Source organism: Lampetra planeri, chromosome 11 (assembly GCF_965212315.1).
Source record: "Lampetra planeri chromosome 11, kcLamPlan1.2.h2, whole genome shotgun sequence".
In the NCBI taxonomy this organism is placed as follows: domain Eukaryota; kingdom Metazoa; phylum Chordata; class Hyperoartia; order Petromyzontiformes; family Petromyzontidae; genus Lampetra; species Lampetra planeri.
This window is the reverse complement of record NC_136117.1, coordinates 12,894,964-12,909,325: the sequence shown is the minus strand read 5'-3', so window position 1 is coordinate 12,909,325 and position 14,362 is coordinate 12,894,964. Positions and strand designations below refer to the sequence as shown.

General features: G+C 49.6%; 1 protein-coding gene across 2 annotated transcripts in view; it reads right to left on the bottom strand.

The window, feature by feature from the left end:
• LOC144721332 (metabotropic glutamate receptor 8-like) overlaps positions 1–14,362 on the bottom strand; it is a 118,243-nt gene that overhangs the window by 32,560 nt on the left and 71,321 nt on the right. For both annotated transcript variants that reach the window (XM_078598873.1, XM_078598874.1), the window contains exon 10: positions 12,836–13,147. In XM_078598873.1, the coding sequence (XP_078454999.1) occupies positions 12,836–13,147 (312 nt within the window). The remainder of the gene's footprint in view (positions 1–12,835; positions 13,148–14,362) is intronic.

Here is a 14,362-nt window from a genome sequence, read left to right as displayed (position 1 = left end):
AGAAAAGTGGTCGCCTACAAGAGGAGTCGCCGCTTCGCAATTTCGTCCTTTCATCCGCAAAAACTATTTCGCGGGCGGCTGGAATTTTTCAGGGGCATTATCATCCGGCCACGATCTGTCCACTGCTGGATGAAGGAGGCCTTATTGAGATGAGGATAATAGGACTCACCAATAGCACCCCCATACATACCGTCCACGAGATCCACTGTGATATGTATACCTTATTGACCAGTACTGCACTTGACCACCTTTGTCTCTCTATCATTGATGTTCACACACTGCAGCAGATATACATTTTAGATGTTCATATATATATATGTACCTCTTAAACTTTGGCAATGGAGGTAACTGTGCCACAGTGGTTCTCACTCTGCGCTGCAATGTGAAGCCAGAAACCTGAGTTTTATTCCCAGTCACGGCTTGCATCAGTGGCAAATGATAATCAAATCCGGTTCTAGCTCCACCCAGACAACCACTCTGGCCAAAATGAGTGGTGAGGCCTTCATCCCGCAGTAGATGATAAAGCACTGAAGTCATTCATTATTACGATTATTCACCATCAGTATTAACTTTGGCACAAGCGGACATAGATGTGAACGAAATTAATGGGCTGAAAGCATCTGAATATATTGAGGACCACAGAGCTTGGGCAATTGCTAGTACCGGCTCACCGCCTGGCCTTGCCGCTCGTCTGCGTTTCCTCCTCGTGCCTCCGAGCCGCGCTCTCTCTCTCTCTACGAAAGCGACGAACGAACGCCCGTGCGGCGGCGCAGCGTGACAAGCTGAAGTTATCATTACATATATATATAAAAAAAACGAAATATATAAATGCTAGATTTGAAGCTTTCGTGACTGCAACGAATCATATTCTTAGGTTTTTTCGGTAAATTCACGTAGGTAAAACATCAAAATTAATGAAAATAAAATAAAATAAAAACAAAAATCACGACGTTTCGGAGGCAACACAAGTCTCCGTCATCAGGTGGGACCGTCATAGCCAGATTTGCTGCATTAGCTGCACTTGATGCAGCTAATCTGGCTATGACGGTCCCACCTGATGACGGAGACTTGTGTTGCCTCCGAAACGTCGTGATTTTTGTTTTTATTTTATTTTATTTTCATTAATTTTGATGTTTTACCTACGTGACTTTACCGAAAAAACCTAAGAATATATAAATGCTGTATTTCAACACAACAACAATGACTTACTCAAAGGCGGAGGGCGGGCGGGCGGGTGGGTTACAAGGGGGACGGCACATTAGCCTGCGCGCAAGCTGAATATAACCCGGGGGTGGGTGGGTGGGTGGAGGGGTCCTGAGTTGGCATAAGATGAAGCCCACGTGCTTGAGGCAATTACAGGGGCGTTGCGCAGTTAATGAAGAACCTTGGGCACGAGCGGCTAATGGTGCAGCCGTCGCCGCTGCCGCTGTGGTCTCGGTGTGAGAGGGAGCGAATTAATCGGCGAGTGGAAGCAATAATTCGGCGAGGCCATTACCACGTGAAGTGCGGTGGGGACGGTGCCCGGCCACGAACGGTTGTGTTTGAGCCCTGGCCCGTGGGGCTTAACGTGATTTTGGGGAGCCACTTTTATTTATTGAAGGGCTTAAGAGCGGGCATATTTAATAAAAGTGAGGGCTGCAGGATTGTTTTTTATTAGAGCGGAACCCGCATATTTTTTTCATCTTTTCTCGAGCACTCAGAAATAAATCAATCTGGGCACGCTTAGGTGTTGGAACGTTCCGCAGGATGTTCGTTTGGCCGTATTAGAATTAACGTAAAGTTAAGTTACCAGAAAGTCACGTCTTTCACCGTTGTTTTATATTTGTGGTGATAACCCATGACGTGGTTGTCACATTGCTTGGGACCCGCACGTACATTTCCACGACCAATTAAGTTTTAATTCCCAAAGCTGGATCAAAGGGATTACCACAACTATGCCTTGTCTAAGTTTTGTTTACGATTGTATTACCTATTACTAAATAAAAATACAAAGCATCGAGGATAAGGATTTGCATTTATAGGGCACTTAATTGCCTCCGCTACTAAATGCACCTTACATCTCATCTCAACCATTCTAACACCCTGCCACAAATCTAGCGAAGGGGACCCAACTGGCATCTGTCCCTGTGCGTGTGCAGCACAGGGAAAGCTCAATTTTTACTCAGCACCAGCCTGCAAATGGGCAATAGTTTGCCAGTAAGGGGGCGATGGTTTGTAGACAATGAGCAGCACGTTGAATATCGTTCACGTTTGAATTCGAAATTGAGAAACTGTCAGGCTCGCTTGTCCCAAGACCCCACATTGTCAAGTGAAATATTCAACTATCGTACAGTCAATCTCTTTGCCCTCTGCTGTGAAGAAGGGACATTTCCTGAAATGTCCTGAAATGTCATCCGACGATTTTGTTTTGGTGTCGTAAGGCAGTGTTGATGATTCATGTGGTGAGTATTTTTTTTTGTTGCACTTGTGTGCAATTGCCAAAATATCCCCTTAATTTTTTTGTGTCGGCTAATAACATGGAAGTAAATTACGGGAGCCTCATGTTTTCATGATAAGTATTGCATTCAGTTTTAAAAAATGCAGTTTCATAACAATTAACAACAACAATTACAACAACAACGCACCGCCACACGCTAATCGTTCACTCTCGAACAGAGAGAAGGACTCAGATGCACGGGGAGGAACCACAGACAAGCTGCAATGCGGCAGCCCAGACCCCGTGCTCTGCAGTCCTCTGTATATGAAGCAGTTATCAGCCAATTACATCGTTTTTACATGTTGGAGGAAACCGGAGTACCTGGAGAATGCTAAACAACGCTATCTCTTATTTTTTACCAGGAAAGGCCCACTGAGCTATTGAGCTCTTTATCAGAGGCGACCTGGACGCAAATGACAGCTCAACGAAGCGGCTTATCACGTGGACATTTACGGAAGCCAAATACTGTACTTGAAACGCACGTTGATTCTAAATGTGGAGGATACAATCGGAGGACCCGTAGATAAATCCACGCGACCATGGGAGAGAACGCGCAAACTCTAAATATATAGGCGTCAGGCCCGGGATCGACCTCCTGTATACCTGGTGAGGTAGTTAACATCTCGCCACCGCGGCACCCCAAAAACCCACGCGTCCAGGGGGAACAACACTCCATGCAGATACAGATGAGTCCACGTTTGCATTCTCCTGGCGAGCCCGATCATGGCGTATCCTCGGCGCCCACGGGAATGGAGTTTGACAACAACAACAACAACAACATCCGTGTGAGTCACCAAACCCTCGCTGCCTCCAGAGATTACAGGCCACGTGTGAAGCCAAAATTGCCCGACAAAATGCACCTTTCTTTGACTGTCAGATGGGGAAACCCACAGCTCAGTCCATATTGGCTTAAACTCCGCCATCATATATTTACCTTCGTGGTGCAGGTGTCCAATGCTCTTAATCTTGATTTCTTTGCCGTGAACATATAGCCGAATGCCGCATAGTAGCGGCAAGCTGTGTGCCGCTACTATGCGGCACACACTACACTATATATAATCTTGCCGCCACCAAGGGAGGTAAACGGAGTGGCGGTGGTGTGCAACGGTGCCACTGTGCAGGAATTTCGCAGAGTTTGCGAAGATTATGACGGATTACCATTTTTGCGTTGAGCGCGCTACGTGTTTGAATGGCACTTAAAATGAATGAGTCTGTCCATTCAAATGTGCCAAGTTTGTTGTTTTGTTGGCACTCGGCTGTAGGAGAGCAGGGTAATTAATGTTTAAGTGACAGCCGTTGCCTTAAGTTGTTTACGCAAGCTCTGCATAATGCAGCCAGTTCGAGGCGTTGGTAATTAATGATGGTATGGAAGAAAATATAAGCAGCAGCATCACCATCGGCGCTTGTTTTTTTTTTTACATTTATGTGTGAACACACGTGTGTCTACAGAAAGGCAAAGATCCCCTCTAAAGGCTTTAAGAGACTGTTGGGACAAGTGCTGTTCGTGAGCACCTACGAAGGCAGGCACAGTACACGAGGGGGTGGGTGGTAAACTGCCGTGTCTGGCCACCTGTGTCTCCCCAGTGGCGTTGTTTAAACACCGCACCAGGTATTCGTATGAGGCTGAGTCGGCCTAGGGGAGGCCCTGGACCGGTTGAGATAATCGTCACTGGTGTTGGCCATGAGCGGGAATCGAACTCGGGTCGCCGAGTTCGTAGCCCAGCGCCATAACCGCTAAGTAACACCCGCAATGTATTCGTGAGGTCGTACAATAACGCACATCTCATGCTGTCACGTAATATTTTTTTTGTTATCACTTTGCGTGTTAATTTGGGCTGTTTTGGACTTAGTTGGCCACTGAAAAATTGTTTCACGTATTCATTGATAGGTGATCAAAATCTAACGCTATTGACTTGTTTTCAAAGCGCCGCACTGTGAAGTCCGATCCATAACTCAGTCGGTCAATCTTTCCACACCATATGCCTCTGAAGAAGGGCAACTGCTTGACACACTAGCCTATAAAACACGTTTCTCTAACGAACAGCGGTACAGCGATCATCTATCAAAACCCAAACGCAAAACGCCCACGTCACACGCCCTCGAAGGCGTACGAGGGTGTGCCATCGCCAAGTTAAATGCGTGCGTCGAATGCAAACGGCTCGCGTGACCTCCTGCAGCCACGCTAGGAGGAGCTACATCGTGCCGGCGCCACGATGCGAAGATTCCAAAGAACACAGGATGAGATGTTACTATCCTTTGTGCAAGCACTTCCAAGAGTTCATGAACAGTGAGCCTGGTGAAATTTGGGGAGCGCATCGTCAGTAGTGACCCTTTGGTTCCTAGGGTGTTTCGGCCTTTCATACTATACACCCTCCCCAAAGGCGGCCAGCGACAGGGTGATCAATCCTACGCTTGCGTCCCATTCCCAATTAGTCATAGGAGTTGCCTTGTTGTTGGTAGCCAACATCCCATGGGACTATGCATGGCAGGGGCGTCCTCCTCCCTGAGTCAAGCATTGTTGACTGCATACCTCCTGGCCCTCTCACTTTGGGGCCCAGCTGGGGTCTTTCCTCTTCATCCAGAGCCACTGACTGCTGCCTTCTGCCGCCTCCGATACAGCTTTGATTGCCGAACGCTGGCTCTGGCCCTTAATTCCCAGGTCTCTAAGCAGTCTGGTTGTAGATGTTGTGATCAAAACGACGAGCTCGCTGACAATTCGTCAATTCGGAAGGTGGGCGAGGACGGAGTGGGGGTGGGGTGGGGGACAGGGTGAAATCAATGCAGGCCACGTTGATGACGGACGTGGCGAGTGTTCGAACGCGCAAGTTCGTGCACGTCGGTGGTGGCGCGGCTTGCGAGTGCCCTGCATCGTTCCGGAGTGGAACTCGCGTCGCTGGCGGAGTCTTCGTGGCGCGCGTCGCAGGGTCGATGCGTGACCCCACCCCCCCCCCCCGGGGCAAGAGGCCATCCGACGCCGGCGAGGGAGAATACAGCGTAGAGCACACACTCCGCTTGCCGCATCAGGAGGACATAGGCGAGATGAATCGCGTTCAATTTGAGGCGAGAGAAATATAACTTTTGATGATGGCTGATGATCGTCAGGGCACATTGTGCTCTGATGAAAGCATTTTGGCAGAAACTGCCTTTCCCTCCTTCTATCTGAGCATCGCTTTGTATCCCTGGATATCTTTTTTCCTTCTTCAAAATTTCAAACCCACCCTCTCTATAAGGAGGTTAATTCAATGTCTCCAGCTGCGAGTGGTTTATGACACCAGAGACGGATTCATATCTCGGGCCATACGCAGCAAGCACGCACACACACGCACACACACACGCACACACACACGCACACACACACGCACACACACACGCACACACACACACGCACACACGCACACGCACGCACACACACACACGCACGCACACACACGCACGCAGTCAGCGAGCAGCGGTTGTGTTGCTACTCAAAGAGACGGATCAACGACGTGGCTTTGATAGCTACACACACAAAAGAAAATACTCTGCCCGAACGGCTTCATTACATTTGCAGCTTGAGGGGCACGGTCGGAAGATACAGTAATCTTAACGTACGCCAAAAAAAATACGCAATTATAATTTGTATTTAGGGTATACAGATGTCTTTATTTTCCATGCGTATCCGATGCTTTGTCTAAAAGCATTCGTTCAATAAACGGCAAACCAACACGGGCCCTGGGCTTCTATTGCTGCCCTCGTAAGCCACAGCCAAGCGAAGCCGGGCCACATCTCCCACGCCGGTTACGTCCGGACTCTCCTTTACAAAGTCTTCAACCCACACCCCACCCCCCACTTGCTCCGCTCTTCACATTGTGGCACCACTGCCATTTTCGTCACGCTAGGTCCGTCGAGGCAGCGGAGATCTCACAACGTGAGCGTCGCACTCATCCATCCACTTTTTCACTATTCAAATTACCCTCGTCCATGGCTAGTCTACCTTTCCGTCTGCCTCTTTGTAAATCCCCCCCAATTTTGTTTTCATTTTTGTCATTCGTAAATGTTAACGCGACGGTACGGGTAGCACGGTGGCTGCTTGCGTAGCTTATTACTACATTCATTCAGTGGACTGAAAAGGCTCATTATTTATTTGTATTATTATTATTTTGCACGGGAATTGTTACATCTCCGGCTTATTAAATCCGTGTGCGGACATTTCCTGCGTTTTCACCCAAAAAAATTATAACCCCCCCCACCCACCCTTCTGAACCAATCGCGATGAAAAGCTCACCACAAAGCTACACAGTGACAATGCCCGCATTGTCAACAACAAAACTACTCTCACAAACACTTTCCTTCTTCACAAAAAAACGACTTTCACGTTGAAAGCCGCGCGTATCGAAGTGATCGGCCAAACATGCATTAGAATGCATTCGTGCGACTGTAAGTGCAAGCCTCACCCGTAATGCCTACACGCGCGTTTGCGTGTCCCAGCACGCAACTTTCTTTGCGCAGAGTCAAGCCCCTCCTATCGCACGTAGAAAGGCTCCCACCGTGGACTGGCCTGCCAGCTTGCCGTTGCCCGTCTCCTGATGTCGGCGGCCAATGTGGACGTGGCACACCCGCAGTAGACGGGTCGCTTTGGCACCAGGCGTCTGGAGGTGTTTTGACAAGGAGCAAGTGGGTGCAGCCGGGCTGACCTGATGCCCTTCTGACAAATGGCAGGCTGATGACTTGCCCTCAGGGCCACACGGTTTTGTAAAGGCCCCCCGCTCCGACCCCCCACCACGTTGTCAAAGCCAAAGTGATTTCCAAACTTTAATGGGCATCGAGGCGGTGCTCACCCTCTGCTTAAGCGGTGGTGGAAATTCCACATTCCTATGGCGGCAGCGAGTCTCAACAACAGGACAACCGTTGTTGACCTTCCCCATGAAGTGGTACTTTATTTTTATCGACCGTGGAGGGATGATGGGTTGAGTCGATCCGCCAGCCGGGATTTGAATTCACGACCTTCCGATTGCGAGCCGCTCGCTCCCTACCGATGAAGCCACGTAATGTATATCCCCGTGTTGTTGATGTTAGAAACTCCTATATTAGCGTAGAGGCTTTAGCTTATTAATTTGTGAAACCTCATCTGGAATCCAGAGCAATCCAGAATCCCCTTAGGGTAGAGAAGGTTGCACACGTGCAATTTAATTTAATTTAATTTCCATTCGCAGCCGTTAAGGCTCCATCAAGCTCAGCTACCATTCCCACGTAAATCTGTAAACGACATGAATAAATTAATAATGAAAAAATTGTTCTGCGATACATTCTCTCCCGAGATGATGTATGCTGGTCACCAGCGAGAACCATCCACACGCTCACCGAAAACCAAGAGACCAGTAGCCAGCTTTTTGTGTTCTTTGTCAATACTACCATCATGAGCCACGGTCAGTCCACTGCCGGATGAAGGCTTCCCTCTGCAAGCCACCACCGTCTCTCGCGAGCCTGCAATGGAACGATCCACCCAGCTCCTGCACACCAGCTGATTTCATCGCTGCGTCTTTCTCGGTGGAAGGAAGTCCTCCAGGAAGCGATCCGTTCCTTGACTGCCACTCTTGACCATCTGTCAATGTCATTTCTATGGCCATGCGGCTCAAGCACGCCTGCTTTTCTGAACTATTTTAAAGTGTTCTTTGTACAACAGATTAACTAATTACTTTCATTGCACGTATTCATTTATTGAACACGTTCTTTAATCTCTCTTTTTTCTCCCTAAACGCGCATTCGTGAAAAAAATCAAACCGCATTTTGCCATTTGGCTAAACGGAGTAGGTCACCAATGTCGGCCGTTGACAGCGATGCACCCAGTAGGCTACTGCCCTCCTCAAAAATAGATCAATGATGGAACAAAAATACGCAATCACAGGGTGAGTGGGAGCAAATCAAGACGGCTTGCCGCCGTTGGTGTAACGGGCAGTGCACACTCAATGGACTTGCCGGTTAAATCTCCTGGCGTGGCAGTCAAAAAAACGGCGAGCGTTTCGTAAACTCATCTCAGCCGCTGTCCACCCAGCAAGCAGTGTAATTGGGTTAATCGCCATGAGTAAATCGGCAGGTTACATGTGGTGGGGAACAATATGGGTACCCCCCCCCGCCTCTTCCAAGAAATGTGCCCATTGTGGAAGAGTAGGCCAAATAGCCTCTTGTAGGGGCCCTCTTGAAGCTCCTTCTAGTGCAGGCCTGTTCTGACAGCAGGGGTGCGAGGCAGCAATTGCAGGGCTGCGACCTTTTACATTTTGTGCTCGCGGAAGCGTTGGCAGCGGCGTTGGCCCATTCCTCAAGAGGAAATCGCACAACGCCAATGAACAATTAGCAGCAACCTCGCCCACGTGACGCTCAGCAGGGGACCGGTTGTGGATGCTTGATTGGCCACGTGATGGAGATGCGAACCCACTCGAGACTCTCCCATTACGGCGCTCGCACGCGCTTTTAACTCGGCTTGTAACGATCCTGCCGCCTACAAATGGATTCACACGCTCACGACACGCGCGTCAAATCGTCCTCGCAACGGCTCCGGCTTTTGGCTCGCCATCGAACAATAGGCGGTCACCGCATCGCGCGGCGCTTTCAGATGCGTTTCTGCGGCTGTCTGGAGCGCTCTTCCTCTTCCGATGTTAGGAATCCTCTGGAACTGTGCACTTTTAAATCGAGATTGAAAACTCATTTGCTTAGAGCTGCCTTTTTTGTGTTTAGTTTGTTGTCCTTCCCCCCGGCACCTCCGATTAGCGCGTACGGTGCGAAAGAAGTTCAACGTACACACATACGTCCAAATCGCGCAGTTCAAGCGTTGATGGTAAAGGTAAACGGTAAAGGTGCAGCCCTGCAACCTCTCGCTCACTGCACTGCTGGTGGGAGGGCCTCCCCTATAGGGAGCTCTAGAGGACTCCTCTCCAGAGGGCGTTTGGCTTACGCCTCCACAGCTCGTCAGATGTCTTGGAAGAGGTTGGCAGAACTCACACTTTACCCCACCGAATGCGACCTGCCGATTGGTTTACCTCGCTATAGCTTTGAATGGAGAGAGGCGGGGGGAAGGTGGCGAATGGGGCGCTGCGGTGGCGAGATGTTAACTCCCTCACCTGGTGTGCAGGAAGTCGTGGGTTCGATCTCGACCCTGATGCCTGTTGCACATTTGGAGTTTGCATGTTCTCCCTGTGGTCAGGGGTTGGCCAGGAGTTTTTTCTCCGGGTTCTCCAGTTTTTCCCTCCGCATTTATAAACATGTGTTTATTGTATTTAGGCTGCGATAAATCTATACCTGATAAGCCACTTCGTTAAGCTATCATTTGTGACCAGGTCGCTTTGGAAAGAGAGCTATAATAGCTCAGTGAGCCTTACCTGGTAAAATAAAAAGTACTGTTTTAGTGAAAAGAAAGTTGCACCATTGTTTTAACTGCTGCACTGGCGTAATGAACCGACAGCCACTATATTGCAAGTCCATTGGGCCATTACTGAACATGTAACAAAGTAGAAGCAGACGAAACATTTCAGCTCGTGGAGCAAAGGAGATTGCGCAACCAAGAACGATCAAGGCACAATGAGGCAGTAATAGGAAGGAACCAAAAGAATCTATCCTTGAATTGGATCGTGATCCCGAACCTGGAAAGTTCACTGCATGTCACAGCCGTTGGCGGGAGGAGGGGGTGGGTGGTTCTGGTTAACACGCAGTTTTTACACCAATTATAATGTCGATAATTGCTTAAGGCTACTCCTGCAGTAGCGACGGTCACAACCACGCCGGTGAGTTGCAGTGGATTTTTTTTGTCATCCGTCTCTCTCTTTTGTTTTTTAAACCGATTATATTGGGGCGTCGAGGAAAATGAACGAAAAGCGCCTGAGAGGGCATCCACCAAGGAGATGGAGCGATGAAATCATCTCGTGGCGTGCAGTCGCCGGGGTGGATCGTTAGATGGCAGGGTCTAGAGAGGTGGAGGGCACCTTGGCGTGGCCTGCTTCCAGCAGCGGATTGTCCATGGCTGATGGTGATGAGAATGGCGATGGGGAAGTGAGCGAAATGGTCGTCTGGGAAAATAAAGAGCTTCATAGAAAATCGGATTTTTCCAGAAGAACAAAAAAAAACAATTCTGAACCGATTCTGAATTTCAAAATCAGTACTCTGGCTTCTGTGTCTCTCTGTTTATCGTGCCGAATAACAATTAGCTAATTAGCTACCCTGCCAGGAACAGATTTGTCCTCAAAACAGAGCCGAGTGCGTCGCAGCAACCCCCAGCTCCCATCACTTCATAAAACAGTAATTAGCCTGGATAGGCCTTAAACCCTTGATTACATATGCCACTGATTATCCTCAATCAATCAGCCAAGTCCTTTGTTCAAGCTCGAGAAGCGAACGCATTGACACACAAACATCACGCGATGAAAGGTGACAATTAATTTTCGTGGGTTTTGTTGTTGCTGTTAAGTTCACTGCAATCAGACTTGGCTTTGCACAGCCCTTTCACGAAGTAAAATTTTTCCGGGATAAACTGGAGCAGCTCCTCAAGGCGAGAATCCCAGGACGTACACACGTCTTGGTCGTGCGGGCGTTGTCACTTGACAACGACCACGCACGCGTCACGGGGTAATGCACACCAAGATTGTTTATCCAGGAGGGCAATGCCGAGCCTCAGGATTCTACTCCAGGTGCGTCCTGCGCTGGAGCGTTAAAGCGATTATTTTTTTAAGGAGCGTTTTTTTTTCTTCTTCTGTGGGAGGAAAGCAGAGTACGTAGAGCGAATACACACAATGTATTTAAATTTGTGGTGCTTAAAAGGAAAAATATAAAATAGACAACGTTTCGGGCAATGGTCCTTCTTCATAGCACACATGATGAGTATTTTTTGTTTACACGTACGAGGGGATAATCGTCAACGTAGTCGAATAACACTGCAGCTGAGGAGGTTCATAAAACAGATAAATATTAACCTGAGCCAGGGAGGGAGTCGAACCCGTATTGTTCACGTGTCCAAGTCAGTTGTCAACTCGTCCTCCACACAGACGCCACTGAGTGTTGCTCCCTACTTAGCAGCAGTGATATCACCTCGGCGCCTTCTCCGCCCCGCCCCCATCAGCCCCAACCTCTCTGCACCCTTCGGCCCACACCGACAGAGACAATGCCCATTTGGAGACCAGTGCCGCACAGGAGACAGCTGCCACTGGGGGGTCCCCTTGGCTAAAACCGCGACAGGGCATTGGATGTTTTTTTTTGTCACTGGGTGCAATTGTGAACGAGCCATATCAGACACGAGTACATCGAATCGGCATGATCATTGCTTCACAGCAGCTCAAAAACTCAGTCCCTTCAAGGCATGCGGTGAAGACAGGAGATGTCCCGTGTGTGCGTGTGCTCGGCATTTGAAGGCCTGAAAAACCAGACTCGGTGATTTCGCCGACAATGTGTCCAGGGAGGCAGTGCCATATCCGGACAGCAGAAGTGTCCACATCTGTCCAGGGAAGCATGTTGGGGGAAAGCCCCCCCCCCCCCCATGTTGTGATGAGATGTCGCTGTAAGACGCTTATAGAGTTGCGTACGTAGTTAGGCGAGTGCCCTGTTAGTGCAAATCCTTCTCCGGAATCCCTGGCGCCATCCGAAGCCATCGCAAAGGCAGTTGGCTGCCCCCCCTCCCCTGCCCCCCCTCCCCTGCCCCCCCTCCCCTGCCCCCCCTCCCCTGCCCCCCCTCCCCTGCGCCCTGCGCCGAGTGTTCACCGAGTCAGCATGTTGGTCTTGTTCGTCTCTGGTCTGGTCGGCGACCACGCGTGGAATTTTGGTAAAAGTCTTGGTCTGTGGATTTCCTTCAGTCGTTAAAGTCAACATGATTAAGACTGCGCGGGATTTTGTCAAATAGACCGTTGCCGGGCACTTAAATTAACACCGCATAACAGTGTTAATTAACATTGGACACAGTGTTAATTCGGTGAGCATTTTAAGCCTCGTCTTATCTCTTAAATGCAGTGCTAATTTAGTCAGCATTTTCTATTTTAATGACCAAGCGAAATTTGCACAATAACGTTTGACAAAAAAATCCACAGGTTTTTATGTTTTACCAACGATACTAAAGCCAATAGAATTGCTGACTAAATCAACAACACCGCCTTCAGTCGCTCCACTACACCGCTTGAGTAAAACCAGCACCACCTTCCAACCCCACCACCCACCCCCAACAGCCCCCACCACTGCCCCCCCCCACAGCCCCCCCACCGCCTCCATCGCCCTCCCCCCACGGCCCCCTTCCACCTCCCCCCCCCACCACTCACTCCCAACAGCCCCCACCCCAACCGCCCCCACCGAACTCCTCCCACCGCCCCACCCCCTTTCCACCGCCGCCGCTCCACAAACACACTCGCGTACCTTCTCGGCGGACTGCGCGGTGCCGAAGAAGATGGGGATGAAGGCGAGCCACACGATGCAGGTGGTGTACATGGTGAAGCCGATGGGCTTGGCCTCGTTGAAGTTCTCCGGCACGCCGCGCGTCTTGATGGCGTACACGGTGCAGGTCACCATGAGCAGGATGCTGTAGCCCAGCGAGCAGATGAGCGCCAGGTCAGAGATGTCGCACTTGAGCATGCCGCGGGCCAACTCGGCCTCCTGCGAGCGCTGCTCCTCGTAGTCGATGACCGTGTGTGGCGGCGTGAGCCCGAACCAGATGCACACTCCCAGGAGCTGGGGACAAAATCGCGGGGTGGACGGGCAGGTGGTGGCGAGATGTTAACTGTCTCGCCTGGTATACAGGAGGTCGTGGGTTCAACCCTGTGACGCCTGCTGTTTATTTGGAGCTTGCTTGTCTCTCTCCCCCGTGGTCGTGTGGATTTTTCTACGGGTCCTCCGGTTTTTCCCTCCACATCTAGAATCAACGTCACGCGGTCAGAGCATTTGGCTGCTTTAAATTTTCACGCGATGAGCCACATCGCTGGGCTGTGATTTGTGGCCAGGTCATTGCTGAAAACGAGCCATATAGCTCAGTGGGCCTTATCTTGTAAAGAAAAAAATAGTTGAATTTAATAAATTTAGAAATCTGCAGTTTGACGAGCGTGGCGATTGTGATTTATCACTTGTTTTGTGCTCAACAAGTCAAAGTGATTTCCTGTTCAGTTGAGCATTGAGGAGGGATTGGCGCCCATCTCCTGTGTATAACAGCCCTGCGGAGCCAGTGGTGGTAATTCCACATTCCTATGGGTGGGTGTGAGCTGCTCCATTGGACAACCAATGTTGACTTCAGCACAGGCTGGGGCTAGTTTTATCGACCCCCGGAAAGAAGGGATGATGGGATGAGTCATTCATACCCCTACCAGGATTTGAACTCGCAACCTTCCGATTGCAAGCCGCTCGCTCTACCGCTGACCCACGTGGCAAATCTTATTCTACACACATATACAGTTTTTATCCGACGGAACTTATCAAAGGTGGATCCCAGTTTTCAGAGGCTGGGTTGACCATTGATTGAGCTTGGATGAGTGACCAACAGGTTGTTGTAGGGCTTTGGAGATATGTTGCGGGCAGCATGGAGCAGTGGAATAAACATCCATTGTTCCGATGTACTTCTATGCTCTCATGTTCAACGCTCTATGTGGTGAAGTGTAATCAAATAACCCCCATGGGGTTATAGCGTGGGATGCCCATCATCCAGTGGTGGGTTGACAAAACGGCTCTACACATCCTTATACTGGAGAGCACGCATGACCACATGCCCTGCTACATACAGAAATGTTCATTGCATGGCAATCAAATAAAAATTGTTAATACCCAGAGCTGGCATTTAGGCAAATCAAGTGTGAAAAAAAAACATTTCACGCAATGGCTAAATTGTTTTTGCAATCATCATTGACTCGGCTAAAACCTCGTTATACGTTTGAGAAAACGGTTCAATCACCGGTGGCT